This window comes from Thamnophis elegans, chromosome 4, assembly GCF_009769535.1.
Source record: "Thamnophis elegans isolate rThaEle1 chromosome 4, rThaEle1.pri, whole genome shotgun sequence".
Taxonomy (NCBI): domain Eukaryota; kingdom Metazoa; phylum Chordata; class Lepidosauria; order Squamata; family Colubridae; genus Thamnophis; species Thamnophis elegans.
In genome coordinates, this window is record NC_045544.1 from 41770214 (window position 1) to 41785778 (window position 15565).

At 37.9% G+C, this 15565-nt stretch overlaps 1 protein-coding gene across 1 annotated transcript in view; it reads right to left on the reverse strand.

Moving 5' to 3' along the window:
* Positions 1 to 15565, reverse strand: part of ARHGAP18 (Rho GTPase activating protein 18) — a 77736-nt gene that overhangs the window by 23923 nt on the left and 38248 nt on the right. The window contains exons 4-7 of the mRNA XM_032216279.1: positions 13478 to 13550; positions 7757 to 7914; positions 6405 to 6570; positions 205 to 296 (exon numbers count right to left, since the gene is read on the reverse strand). Of these exons, the coding sequence (XP_032072170.1) occupies positions 205 to 296; positions 6405 to 6570; positions 7757 to 7914; positions 13478 to 13550 (489 nt within the window). The remainder of the gene's footprint in view (positions 1 to 204; positions 297 to 6404; positions 6571 to 7756; positions 7915 to 13477; positions 13551 to 15565) is intronic.

Below are 15565 nucleotides of genomic sequence, written 5' to 3' on the forward strand. Positions count from 1 at the left end.
AACAACTTGTTTAACCTGCCCACTGATCAACAGAGAGAAGAAAGAATTTTATCAAGGCATTGAACATAAAAAGATGTCATGCGTAGTAAAAAATATTTTGCTAGATTATAAAATATCTTTAAAAAAAAAACAACCAGTATCTTTCAGGACTCAATCCCAAAGCTCAAGGAAGTAGAATGAAAGGACATCAGTCAGCCTACTCACTTTTTGAAAGATAAATGGTGTCCGGATACCTGGAATTCTCTTTTGATCATATTGTAGCAAAACCAAGAGTGGAACACCAAAAAGACCAGATTCTGTAATAAAGGGGGGGAGGGAAGGGAGGTTCATGAAGTGGTAACATGAAAGCATTTTAAAATAATATTTTATTTTAATTTTCATGTTCAGACAGAAAAGTTATTTTCAGTACAGTCCCATTACAAAATTGCCATTTTTCAGGAATAAAGCCCACTAAACATGCAGTTAAAGAGAAGACAAAATGATTTTATGAAAATATGCAGGAAAAATACTTCACACATAAACACGGGCAAGAGGAAGAGGAAAAAAAATCCTTAATTAAAATTAGACATGGGCTATTATCTGAAATACATAAATAGAGTTGCTTTTTGTACAGATTGATATGAGAATATGTGAAGTTATTTACGTACATTGAATTATCACTGATACTATTAACAAGGATTAAATCCAATTCTGCCCATCTGCTGATTTTTCTGAAGTTTTTTCATGTATCTACTAAGCTTGGGTAGGTCACAGTAACAGGAGTAAGTGAAAAGATAAGTTTCTTGTGTGGCAATCAGTAATATAAATCTCCAAAGCTAAACACTGATCATATTGACAAAAAAATCATATACTGACTTATGAAATACACTATATAACAAGTGTGAAATATTGTAAAAACATTCTACAATATGTTACAAGAGTTATTTTCTGCAGGTGGATGAAAATCACATGTACACAGAGAAGTCAGATATCTCTCACTGTGGCTTTTAGTAATTTAGTTCCTCCCCCGGCATCTCTACTGAATACATCCTGCATATTTTGGCACAGGAAACTACTTGATTAACTGGTAGCATGTTTCAATTCATGGCAGCTAACAAAAATATGTTCCTGGTTTTTATCTATTTAATCTGCCATTCTAAAATAAGTTTTGTATTTCTTTTTAACAAAATATTGCATTTAAAAAAATTATTGAACACTACCTTGAAATCCAAAATGAGATATTCACACATAAATGCAAAACAGAAGTTTACACAACACACACACACCACTCACATTTCACTCAGGCAGACTGAATCAAGTTGATCTGATAATGGATAAAGTTTGTTTTTATCCACCTGTCTTTCCATAAACATATGAGACTAAATAAAAGATATAAAATCAAAGAAAAATCTAAGAAGGCAAATTTAGAAAACAGTGAAACTCATTATAGAAGTTATGAAAAAAAACTCATTATAGAAGTTATGAGTTATATAATCTCTCCTTTAAAAGGCTTTATCTTTTGATTTTCCCTTTTAAATTAATTTCACAGTTGTTTCAAGCTGTAACCTTATAGCCTCAGGTCACTGGTAAAATAGGATTCCCTCCCTCTTTGTCGCCACATAAAGTTTGGGTATGTTGGCCATCAGAGGAAAGGAGAGGTGAAGTCTTATGCCCTGAATTTTGAAACTATAGTAGCCAAACCTCCCTCAAATCATCCGTTTTATCCCTGACATACTGAAAATTGAAATTAACTCTGGAGAACTTAAATGATGACCTCCATATTGAGTAAGCATTTCTAGATAAATGCAGCCTACATGCATACAACCTCAATTATAAATTGGTATCTTGTAATATGGGGACACGTTTAAAGATACTGAGCTTGTCAGCTGGAAAGTTGATAGCCCGGGTTCAAGACATGAATGCTGTGTGATGGGGGTGAGCTCCCAGTTACTTGCTCCAGCTCCTGCCAATCTAGCAGTTCGAAAGCATGCAAATGTGAGTAGATAAATAGGTACCATGGTGGTGAGTCTCCCCAATTCAAGGTTAACTCAGTCTTCCATCCTTCCGAGGTCGGTAAAATGAGGAGCCAGATTGTTGAAGGCAATATGCTGACTCTTTAAACCGCTTAGAGAAGACTGTGAAGTGGAATATAAGTCTAAGTGCTATTGCTCTTGCTACCACTTTGATGGGAAGGTAACAGCCTCAGCATATAGTCAAGGTAGTCACTGACCATGGAAGTGTCTTCGGACAATGCTGGTTCCCTCAACTAAGAAACGGAGGTAAGTACTATCCCCTGGAATCAGACATGACTGGACAGGTTAAACCTTTACCTTTTATCTTTTAATAGTGATGGGTCTGCATAGCCCAATGAGGCTATGAGCTCTATTGCTGAGTGCGTTTCATTGTTTATAATTTAAAATGTATAATATAAGACAATCCAAGAGTAACTTAGGATGGCATATAAATTATAAACAGAAGCTTGGTACATTAAATCAGAAAAAGGAAACATGATTATAACAGGGGGACTAGACATACAGATAGTCCTCGACTTACAACTAGAATTAAACCCCGAATTTTGGTTGTAGATTAGATGTAGAATAACTTTATTGTCACTTTGATTGTACACTAATTAGCATACATTAAAATGAAATTTCATTGCGTACAGCTCTCAAAAGGTTGTTGTAGTCATTTAGTAGGTCACTTGCTGATACAGATAGTATACAGAGGTGCTGTTACAGAGTTGCCACAATTCAGAAGACATACTTCCAAGACTCCATCAGATGGCATTGCTTGTCAGATAAACTCACCAAAGCATGGGCCCAAACATGTGTCACTCCTGCAAAACCATAACCATAACCATAACAATCCAGAAGCGTGCATGGGTCTAACAAAAGGAGACTAGGCCAGAATGCATTCCTGCAGTATTTCAGTTGTTCTGTATCATTGATGCAACTTCCAAGTGCTAAGCGTTTCAAATGGTTATTTCATCCCTGCCTGATGAACTCAGCCATAAGGGATTGCTCTCAGCAATCAAAAAGCCCTTCCTGAGAAACTTGCAACGCTTCTGAAGACTAGAAACTTTATAAAGAAAGCATGAATATTGGAGGAGGAGCCAACGTCGAGATGATATGGACATGCGGTCTCGATTCTCCAAGACCACAGCCTATACTTTTGCCGCTGGGTGGTCCAATTGGACCTAAACCATCCCGCAGAGATGGTGAACATGGAGAATACGTCTTGCTGACCTCAGGGACATCGCAAAGTCCCTAATATGAGCAAGAGAAGTTCTTCAAGCTGGCAACAAAAAATCCAGCCAAGGCTGATGAAGTCGGGGCGGCTCCAAAATGGAAGGATACAGAAAGAGAAAATGTTTCAAGCTGGTGAGGAACTTTTACTGTTTTAAAAAGAGACTGCCTATAAAAAACTTAAAATTAACTCAAATTGGAGAACAGAAGAATTGAGCAGCAGAATTAAATTTGGAATGGTTTTGGACAGTGGTTATCTTACTTTTTAAATGCTATCTTCATGGATGGAATTTATGCAAGCCTTTTGAAATGGATGGATTAAGCTTTCTTCTATTTTTTCTTTTATTGTTCTCTGTAACCTATGGACTAAAGTTTTTCTCTTTCATTGCTGTGGGTGTTTTTTTTAACACATTTAAAGATTGGACTCTTTTTTTAACTTGAAATACAAAAAAGATACAAAAGAAATAATATTTGCAACGGTAACACTTCTGCTCGGACGTGGCACGACAAAACCGTGCTCGTCAAAATAGCGGTGATAAAGCCGCAACGTCATCACCACGTGTCATCACCACCGCGACAACAGCGCGGTGACAGAAGGGCGCTTTAAAACAGCGCGGCGGCAGAAAGCCGATTTCAATTAAGGTAAGGGTTAGGATTAGGTTTAGGGGTTTGTTTTAGGGTTAGGTTTAGGGTTAGGTTTAGGGTTAGGTTTAGGGTTAGATTTAGGGTTAGGTTTAGGGTTAGGTTTAGGGTTAGGTTTAGGGTTAGGTTTAGGGTTAGGTTTAGGGTTAGGGTTAGGTTTAGGGTTAGGGTTAGGGTTAGGTTTAGGGTTAGATTTAGGTTTAGGGTTAGGGTACTGAGTGCTTGGGAATGCGCGGATTTGCCCTCCGCGATTATGTCATCGTGGTAGGGTTGCGTTTTTCCTTAGCGCTTCGAACAGCGCGAATTAGTCTTCGTGCTTATGTCTCCGCGGATAAGGGCTTCGCGGATTTGTGGTGGAACCCTGCTTGGAGGCTGGAGGGTTTGTTTATTGGACTTTGTGTTTTGGAAATGGAACATTTTTTTTCTTTGCTGATTGTTTTGGCTTGGCATTGTAAGGTCTTACTGCTCGGTTATAAAGAGTGATAAGAAGGGAAGCACACACATGTCCCTTTGAAGTATATCTCTAACCAGAGAAAAGTGAAAACATACGTTTTTGTGAATCTATGTTTAATTTTTTTAACCTTCCAAGCTAGAGCAGCTGTGTTTGTTAGCTGGAAAGAATGGCACAATTTCAAAAGCAAACAGAAACCTTGAGCTTGCAAAATATATTTTCAGAAATACAGAAATTATCAAATACATATGAGAAGATAGACAAGAAGTTGGAAGACTTATAGCACATAACAGCAAAATATGATGAAGAAGTTGAAGATGTTTATCAAATGCAAAATGTGGTGACTAAAACTCAAAAAGTCGAAGTGGAAAATGAATATAAAGAGATTAAATTTGCTGATATTTATGGTGATTGGCCAGTCTCTGAAAATGGAAAGAGTGGAATACTGAAAGAGGAATCAAAGGGAGGGGAAATTTATCTCATAGGGCAAGACACAGAAAAAGAAAAAAAAACAAAGAATCTATGGATTTAAAGAGAGAAATCTCATTAGCAATAGCATGGATAACACTACTGACAATCAAAGATAAGCTGATTAAGGAAACAGAAGAAGGGCATCAAGATTATATGAGAGATCTTATAAGCAAGGAGTTGCTAAGAGGAGTCCATACAAAGTTGATCAAGGAGATGATTAGAGGACTGGCACCACAAATGGCAAAAGATACGAGACTGTTTTGCTATTGGAAAGATACAGGTTGATAGATGGAAGAATATAATTTAAAACTAGTTAAACTTAGTGAAATTTATTGATAATAGATATAGTTTAAATAAATAATTGATAATGTTATTAATGTATATAATGTGTAGTGTTATGATGATTTTAATTGGATATGAATTTGGAATGGTATTCATGTAAGGAAGATTAGAAATTCCTTTGGATTATACATAAAGGTTAATAAAAAAAGGGAACCAACTTAGATGCAGCTAAAGTTTCGATTATTAGGGGGGAAATGTTATGATACAAGATATAGTCAAATAAAGGAGGGATAAGAATAACAACGTATATATAGACATGGGTATAATATAGAAACTGGATGTAAATTTTAAACAGTGATTTGGAAAGGAGGATTAAAAAACTTTGTTATTAAATATTATGGATCTTTAGCTAGAATAGGACATAAGGATTTAGTGTTAGTGGAGGATCTTAGAAATAGTAATTGAAAGGCCGGTATGTGGTTATGTATTAACTTTGGTATATTTTATGATGGACGCTTAAACAATTATAGTCAAATGAAAATGGAGATATGATAATGGTGACATGTTTAAATATTTGAGTTAAAATACTTGAGTTAATATGAAGTATGTTTGTTGACTGTAGAAGAGATGCACGAAAGTCTTTTTGAAACCAACTGATACACTTTCTACAACATGTAAAGAAGGATTGTGTTTGTTTTAAATTAAAAATATTTTTTTTAAAAAAGACAAAAAGAAAGCATGAATATTAAAGATGGGAAAGTAAGAGGGAGCATAAAGAGCCAGCTTACAAAACAGAATAAGTACAGAGGGATCATCTAAATGGGTTACAGGCAGAAAACATGAACTTATGTCAAAAATAAATATAAAATATTATCTCCTCTATCTTGAGGATATTTTATTATTTTAATGCACAGCTTCAGTTTCATACTGCAGCTTACCTACTGTCTGGTTAAGTACATTTAAGGATATTTAACACTACAGTGGAAATCAGTGGAATATAAATCTGCTTATCTGAGCCAAGGTTTTCCACCAACTAGCACCTTAGCCTTGCATATCATAGATTGGGGGAGGTGGGAGGCAATATCTCTCTTGAATGGAGCTCAACTCACTAGGCAAGTTGGCCTTGCTTTCCTGGGAATGAGGAAATTATTTGTCATTGCACAATTACCTTCTACTCTGTTCTTATTTCTAAGTGTATATAGAATCCAAACTAACCGTATCTCATCATTCCCCTCCATTGATAATATTTACAACTTAAAATACCCAAATATCTATCCGAAGATGTATTTTGCAAAACCAACCAACCAACCAAAAGCCAAATTCAACAAACTCACCTTTCACTTTAGTTTTTGCTGCCTTCTGTGGCTTCAGTTCAATTCCAAATATGTCAAAAAGAGCAGACAGTTCAATCAGGGCCAAAGCATGGATTTTCTTCATATCCTGAGGTGCAAGATCTCCAATTTTTGTTGTACCCGTTTTGTCCTTTGGAAATCTGAAGTTCTATTTAAATGTACATAATGCAGTTGTGTGAAACCTTGGTCTTAACAATTTCATTTTTTTAAAAAAACCAAGAAACACTAGAACTAAGTCCACATTTCTGAAAGCACAACAGGCATGGCTTTTGGCAAAAGTATTTGTTCTTTTGGGGCACTGCCTTGAACAGGTGAGGACTTTGAAAGTGGCAGAGAATTTCTCTATCTGGCAGCCCTTTGAAGTTAGGCAATCTGAACAGAAGTCATTCTTGTGTTTCCTTAAATGAAAATACAATCTTGATACAAAGTGAAGCCCTTCAGAACTGCTATGGGAATGTACTGTGGTCAGAGAAAGGAAAACATGGGAATCCTAGTTTAAAAACTTTGCTGTCTTGGAAGAGGGCTACAAGTTTTCGGGAAGAATACTTGTTTTGTTATTGTTGTGCATGTATTTCATAAATTTCTGATTAGAAACTTCCCTTCCCTTTCTTCTGACCATTTATGTAATTCAATTGGAGTTAGTTATAGACCCTTCTGGAAGGCTACCCAGCAACCTGGCCCAATTAAAGTTAACTAATAACTTTTAAGCAGATTTGTGGTTAATTTAGCATCCTACAGGTTGTATAGCAACTCTAAATCTTTTATAATCCTAAAACCACTGTCCTCCTCCAATGACAGGCTGAGAAAGCAAGGAGCACATAATTTTTTCCAATATACTGAGTTGGATACATGTACTGTAAGTAGAAAGGACAGTACAGTGGGAACAGATTTCCTGTCTGGTCCTGGGCTCAAACCTCTATGCAAAAGCCCTGGGAAAATTGAAATCAGTAGGATACAGCTGGCAGGAAGAACAAAAATGCAAGCATCAGCAATAGTTTATTTCTTTTCAGTGCTTTTTGTTCAGATGTGCATTTTTACATTTATCTATTACCTATTCTTTATGGAGAATCTATCTATGTGGTCACTAAGATTCAACAATGACCCCCATGGGACATAATCGTCCATTCTATTGTCTGCTGATAAAAAAAATTGCTATTTCTTGAATACAGATCTAAATTTCCTTTTCTTGGTTTGGTTACCTTCCTTCCCAAGTATTCACTTTTCTGCACTTATTAAAATAAAAATCTTTAAGTCATTGTTAGCTCATGCACTGAAAAATATTTGGGCCTGATAACTTTGGCTAAATATAGACATATACACATATAAACACTTACAGGAAGCAGAGTGTCATCTTCTTTGTCTTTTAACACGTCACTTACAGAATTATTTTTGAGATTAACTGCTTGTTCAGAAAATGATATTTCCAAATTAATGTCTGTTTCAGCTGGTTGCAAATCTTCTCTTGGACAATTATCAGTATGTTGACCATATGCTAAATGTCGAAGAGAGGAGAGAGGATAAATTTTATCTAAAGCATTCTTTTGTTAAATACATGAAGATAATGGATTTACCAATATTAATCCAATGGAGGTAGGAAATGTATTGTTTAGCTAATTAAATAATGGATTAAATTGAGTGATATTGAATGACTGTCAACATTATAGAAAATTCCATCTCATGAAAGGAGAAAATTCAAATAAGCAAGCAACATTGGAAATTGCACAGAAGAGGAAAATTAGAATTTGTTTCCCTGCCCTCTACTTTTTTTTTTTTTTTTTTTAGTTATCACACTCCTTTCAGTGAAACAAAGAGATGCACTGGATTTAATCGTCAGTCAACCAAATAATAATGACTCAACCTGTTACAGGTTTACACAGGACTATCACATATCATAACTCCCCATGTTTCAAGCCTAACTTTCATGTTTGTTTTAGAGGCTATCCATCATAATGCCTGGCTTTCCCTCAGCCCTTAAATGAACTCAATTTCAGGTTGCTCCATTCTATGAAAAAGTAGCAATGTAAGTTGTAACCTGTGCTTGAATTTTCACTTCGTTTTTCTAACTTACTATTTATTTTTAAACAGAGAAGTGTATCAAATTGAAAGTGCTATCGTTTACCTCTGCTGTGGTTAATTTTTCTAAGTTTTGAAATACGTATATTTATATTTTTAAAAACCAAGTAATCATACTCACACAATTCTAGTTGAATGAACCACATACCCAAATTAACATTAAATATACAACACATTTTTAAGGAATTGTAGCCCTCCTTTATCCAAGAATGTACCATCCGTTCACTGAGATTGTTCTCAGTAAATTTATTCCCCAGAAAACTATTTCACTATCAAAGGACAGACATATTTTACAGAACATTGTGGGGTTGGGGTATTTTTTGGCACTGTGGATTTTTTTGCAATTCAAATAAATAAACAAACAAAAACTGTCTTTGAACACCCAGCTTTCTATCTGGCTGACCTAGTTAGAATGGTAAGACAAAGAGAAGATGTCCTTGACCACTGGCTGCCTGCTTATCTGCTTGCTACCTGTGGAAAACAAGCTTTTATGCATGAACAGGCTTTGAGTGTGCACTCTCAGCAGAGGCTGTCTGCACAAGATTGCATCAGCCTTCTGGGCTCCAGTCTTCACTTGGGAGAGCTGTACAATTAAAGTCTCTGGAAAACATGATTCAGAAGGTTTGATCTTGCAGCTCTAAATGCCCTTGAATGATACTAATTATCTGAACGCGTTTCAACTGGGCTTTTGCCAAAATGTAGTGCTGAAAACGCTTTGGTTGTGTGGGATGATGTCCTATACTCAAAACTGAATTGGAGAAATGGGAAATATTCTTCTGGATCTTTTGGTATATTTTTCTGACCATCTCAGCAGAACTGAATCTAGGAGGGACTGATTAACTGTGGTTCCAGTCCTTCCTGTAGGCCACAGACACAAAATGGGGCTACAGAACTACCGTTTGACACCTTTGGCTACTCTGCTATCACATAGTGTCTTTCCATGCGACTCCACAAAGTCACCCGGAGCCTTTTCATAAAGTATATTGTCCTTATATTCAAATTTTTGTTAGATGACTTGACTATTTGCCAGAATAGAAAAATGGAGTATAAATCACTGATGGTTAACACCACCATGTCCTCCATAGCCTAAGAAAGATAGTACGTTTAACAAGCAAAACAATGACACACTTCAAATGCTATTCCAGTAACATGTACAATTCTTTACTATAAACCTGAGAGTGATTGTCAAGACAGCTGTTCCTTTAACACAACACCCCCCTCCCCCAATGCATAATGGACCATAAGGAGAAGAGAAGAACCAAAACCCAAGCCAGGCTTTTTTTTTCTCTACTGAAGCTATACCCTAAACGTGTCATCTGGATAAAATTCAGCAGTTCAAAATACAGGCTAATTGTGGACTTACAACCACAATTGGGGCCAGAATTTGCATTCCTAAGCAAGTTAAATGAGTTGTTTCCAATGACATATTTTTTTGCCACGGTTCGTAAGTGAATCGCTGCTATGGTTGAATCATGATGTCAGTAGCAAATCTGGCTTCCCTCATTGACTTTATGGGCGGGAAGCCTGCTGGGAAAGTTGCAAATGGCAATCACATGATTTTGAGACACTGCAACTGTTGTGAATACATGCTGGTTGCCAAGCACCTGAATTTTGATCTCATGACCATTGGGATGTTGCAGTTGCCATAAATTTGAAGACCAGCCGTACGTCACTTTTTTCAGTCCTGTTGTAACTTTGATCTCTAAACAAATGATTGTAAGTTGAGGATTACCTGTAAATCAATTGTGAAACCTACTGATTTAGTGCGGAGCCCAAATCTCCGTATTTCTTATTGAGTATCACTAGAAATCAGCAGCTACATCTTTTATTTTCTTTGGCATTCTCTAAATCAATGAGGGGATGTGGCCTGCTACCTGTTGGCTTACAGATATACGAGTTTTGTTCCAACTGCCTTTAAACTTTGAGTTTGGAAACAGATTTTTAAAAAGGTATTTGGGAAACTGGATGAAATTCACAATTTAGGGAGTTTAGTTATAACGTTTCAGATTAATAGTGTTAAGAAGTGGAAGATATACGAAGAGCTACATTTATATATTGAGGATTTCTTTTTTTAAAAAATCTCTCTGTTTTCTGTGGGCAATTGTTCTGAAAATAGTACACAGCTGAAGGTGACTTTCTAAGAAACTTGCAAACTTCAGAAGAAAAGCAGCAGTGGATCTAATGCAGGGGGTTACAGATGAAAGGGGAAAAATAATTTCTCTTTTCTCTTACCTATCTACATCCAAAGCACATACAAGCTCCCCTTATGCTACCGTTACATTCCCCCATAAGATCATATAAAGTGAATTTGCAAACTACTGGGGGAAATAGTGCGGGCTGTATGGTTTGATGTCAAATATTATAACCTTGACAAGTTGAGATTGAGAAGTTTATTTATATGCTGCCCTTTTCCCTGGGGGGACTCAGGGCGGCTTACAACTCGAAAAGGGGGGGGAAAACAAACATTTAACACATAGGACAATACGTCATTAAAAAACACAACATTCGTACCATTCGGGTGGGTTACAGTCTTTAGCCCCAGGCCTGACGGGATAGCCAGATTTTGAGGGCTGTGCGGAAGGTCTGGAGGGTGGTGAGGGTACGAATCTCCACGGGGAGATCATTCCATAGGGTCGGAACTGCCACCGAGAAGGCTCTCCTCCGCGTGGTTGCCAGTCGACATTGACCGGCAGATGGAACTCGGAGGAGGCCTAGTCTATGGGATCTAATAGGTCGAGTGGAGGTGATTGGCAGTAGGCGGTCTCTCAAGTACCCAGATCCACTACCATGAAGGGCTTTATGGGTGACAAGTAGCACCTTGAAGCGTATCCGGAGATCGACAGATAGCCAGTGCAGCTCGCGGAGGATAGGTGTTATGTGGGTGAAGCGAGGTGCCCCCACAATCGCTCGCACGGCCGCATTCTGGACTCGCTGAAGTCGCCGAATACTCTTCAAGGGCAGCCCCATGTAGAGCACATTGCAGTACTCCAGCCTAGAGGTCACAAGGGCACGAGTGACTGTTGTGAGAGCCTCCCGGTTCAGGTAGGGGCGCAACTGGTGCACCAGGCGAACCTGGGCAAATGCCCCCCTGGTCACAGCTGACAAATGGTGTTCAAAAGTCAGCTGTGGGTCCAGGAGGACTCCCAAGTTGCGGACCCTATTTGAGGGGCGTAGTGTTTGACCCCCCAGCCTGAGAGATGGAATACTTGCCGAATTAGTGGGAGGGAAACACAACAGCCACTCGGTCTTATCTGGGTTGAGCACGAGTTTGTTAGCCCTCATCCAGTCCCTAACAGCTTCAAGGCCCTGGTTCATCACGTCCACCGCTTCATTGAGTTGGCAGTCGACATTGACCGGCAGATGGAACTCGGAGGAGGCCTAGTCTATGGGTAGGTATCCCCATAAACATTTAGCGCTAAATCTAATTTACATTCATTAGGGTCACATGTCTCATTGGAATGGTATTCACAGATGGGATTTGTGGTTTTATTATTATTACTATTTTATTATATTACTATATATTTCAAAATTTGTCCATATGTGTATTGTACTGGAACAATTTATATTAGATTTTGATAGATGATATACAATACCTTTGATGTGGTAGGGTAAAATTAAAATTAATATAACTTCATATATGAGGCAACGCCAATTCCAATCCCATTGAACACCATGCCCATATAATGCTTTGTAAAAGTAGAACTGATAATTATTTGAAGAATACCTAATGTAGACCAGAGTTTGTTCCAAGATAAGCCTGGATAAATCAGCAGATGGAACAGATTTTCATCCTGTCCCAACTTGGAAGCAGTGCTCCATTAGGCAGTAAAGTTGCCAAATGCCATATTAAATGGCCATTTGCATGCAGGGCTGCAGAGCATGGAGCACATGAAAATAGTTTCTTACAACTTCCCATTTCTAAAGCAGTCATGAAGAGGCATTGGGGAAAAAAGAACCAAGTGTTACAAAATTCTAAAATAAATGCTTGGTCATTTTCCAAGCTAAGATTCCAGAGTCTGGTTAATTGGCAGAAGATCCAAGTTTTTCAATCTTCCCCTCTCAGCCTTATGCTGACCCAGCAGTTTGGCAAACTTCCCATCCTAAAAACAGTTCTTACCAGCAAATGGCTGCCTGATGGCTTAAATGAGAGGAGAAAGATTTTACTAATGTTCTTAGGAGTACACGCTGTTTAGTACTTGAACTTGGAATTTTGCAGTATGACTGTTAATGGTACTACATTGATTGATTTTCTACATGCAAGACTCCATGGCTGTTGTCACTATGCCTGTTCACAAATTAATACAATTTCTTAGAATTAGTTCAGACACATTACTATTTTCTTTTGTTACTTTTCTTCCCTCAAGTATTGGTTGGCAATTATGGATTATGGTATACCCATCTCTGTCTTAATTGTACTTCTGCTTATGGTTCCTTCATCTATTTTAATATCCTAATTCTGAGTTGCACTGAACATATGAAGCATATGTGGCTTACTCTCTGCTTCAAAAAACACATACAATAAGGTTGCCAAATCATACATATCTTGAAAGCACTACAACTCTGAGTAGAACAAAGGGAGATGATCTGGCCCTTCATATATTTGAATCCAGAATTTCGTAATCTCTGACCCTGGCCATATGATTGTGAATTTTTAACATACATTATATTGCCAAAAGTATTTGCTCACAACTGAGTCCGATTATGTGGATGGGTGAGTGAATACTTTTGACAATATAGTGTATCTGTAAAATATTCAATCTATTACTGTGCCCACAAACCTAACTAAGTCATATAGCAATATTTGTTTTTGACCTAATATGATCAGGTAAACCAGATTTCTAAAAACCATGGCCTGTTATTTTACTAACAATATCTTTGCCTTATTATGCTATATAATAAACATAATTTCTTAAGAGAACTAGTCATGATGCTCACCAGCTGTTAGTAGAATAGCCTAGTTTTTATTTTACACAAAAATTTACCTTCTTTGGCATCTTTTTGTGAACTTTCCTTTTTCCCTTCTGCTCTTATAGGCTGGTGATCAATGCTGGATTCCTACAATATATGAAATAAGTACACAAATAATTAGATACACAGGACTGAAAACTAAATATCAATGATATGCTATCTGTTTTATTAAATAGCATTAATTAGTATTAATTACTTGCTATTTCAGAGGAATAAAAAACAATTTCTAAGACAAACTAAATAAGATATACAGTAGAACCTCTGGTCATGAACACTTCTGACCATGACCAAATCGGGTTGCAACCAAAAAATTTGCAATTTTTTCCCCCGCGGCCAATTTTGCCTTCCACGCCATTTTTTTTGTAAACACCAAATTTCCAAAATTAGGTTCAGGTCACGATCAAATCAGTTTGCAACCAAGTTATAGAACAAATTATGGTCTTGACCAGAGGTTCTACTATATTTATTTATTTAGCATATGGATATAGGGTGTATATTAATATTTCACATAAATTAAAAACATAGTAGAAAATGAATGTTAAAACAATCTATAAAACAATAAGCTCTTTATACCAATGTATAGTGCTCTCTATATTTTACCAACAGTAGAATTAAAAATTAATTCTACAATCTCTCAGATCTATGGTCCAAACCAGCCTTCTGAAGCATATTAAACCAATTCAAATGTATTGTAGTTGAATACATTGAATCATTTTGATTCAAATTAATTTGATTTTATGAAAGTTCATAGAAAAGGAATACAGTTAATACCTGAATACTTGGAATTTTAGAATGTACAGAAACTCTTAATATAATTTCCATAAAGATATAATGGATTACTCTTTTAACTTGCAAAAATGAAAACAAGTGACTCAAAATATAGAAATGTCACTTTGCAATTCTTTTAATTCAAAGAGTGCCTGTAGTTGGCCAATTTAGGTGAGTTGTTTCTTGAAAGCCTCCTTTTAATAGCAAATGGTGGATATTATAACTGAAAAAACCAGGCAGGTTCTTTAAAACACTGTAACCATTTATTCAGTAGCTGAAGGAGTGTAACAAAACTCGCAACAATGTAATAATTGAAAGCCGGCGGCAGCAGGAACAGCTGAAACAATGTAGCAATCAGCAAGGTGGTTGCTCTAACAAGACAGTTAACTGTTAAAACGGCTTGCCTTTTATACTGCAGGCAGCTGGCTCGTGTTACAGCTCGCACGGATGACAACTCGGCAACTGACAGGTGCGTCTGATTGGCTAAGACGCGCCTGGCTGCTTCCGAGCTGTCATTCGTAACAGCGAGGACTTTCTTCAATACACAACACTTCTTCCCCCCCAGCTGTGCGCAAGCACGCGTAGTCTTTTAAATAAGCAGGGGAACGACGGATTCGCTCAGACCGCCTTAATTCTATTGCAGGCGGATCCTGGCAACGATGTCCTTGTGGTAATTGTGGAGGAATTGCACAACTAAGAGGTGAACTGTGTGGATGAGACATGGTGGCAGATGATGCTGGATGGGCATGAGGCTGGTAGTCTGCCTCTGAGGGGTTTGGGCTATGTATATAAGGATCTGGAACCCTTGGAATGGGAGGAGCATTTACACAGGCTAGATTTTGTTGAACTTGCGGTTGAAACCCTGGAACATCCGCTTGAGAAGCTACGGCTGCTGTCTTCCGTTTCCTCAATTGATCCAGGTGTCTTCGCCATGAGGATCCATCGGATAAGTTAACCCTATAGGAAACGGGTCCTGTTATTTGCGATATAACTGCTGGAACCCATCTCAAGTCCCCTCCATAATTTCTAGCCCAAACTAGATCCCCCAGTTGGAAAGAACGGGATGGGGTTGGAGGCCCCAGGTTGCCAGACTGAATTCCTGAATAGACGGGATGCAATCTATCCAGGGTGGTCCGCAGGCGCCTGCCCATCAACATCTCCGCGGGGCTCTTCTGTGTCAGTGGGCAAGGTGTGGAATGCTGTGCCAATAAGTAAGCATCCACCCTAGCCTGCCAGTCACCACGGTTTAGCCGGCCCAAAGCCTCCTTGGCCGATCTAACCGCCCTTTCCGCTCGGCCATTGCTTGCCGGGTGGTAAGGGGCAACCAGCGCATG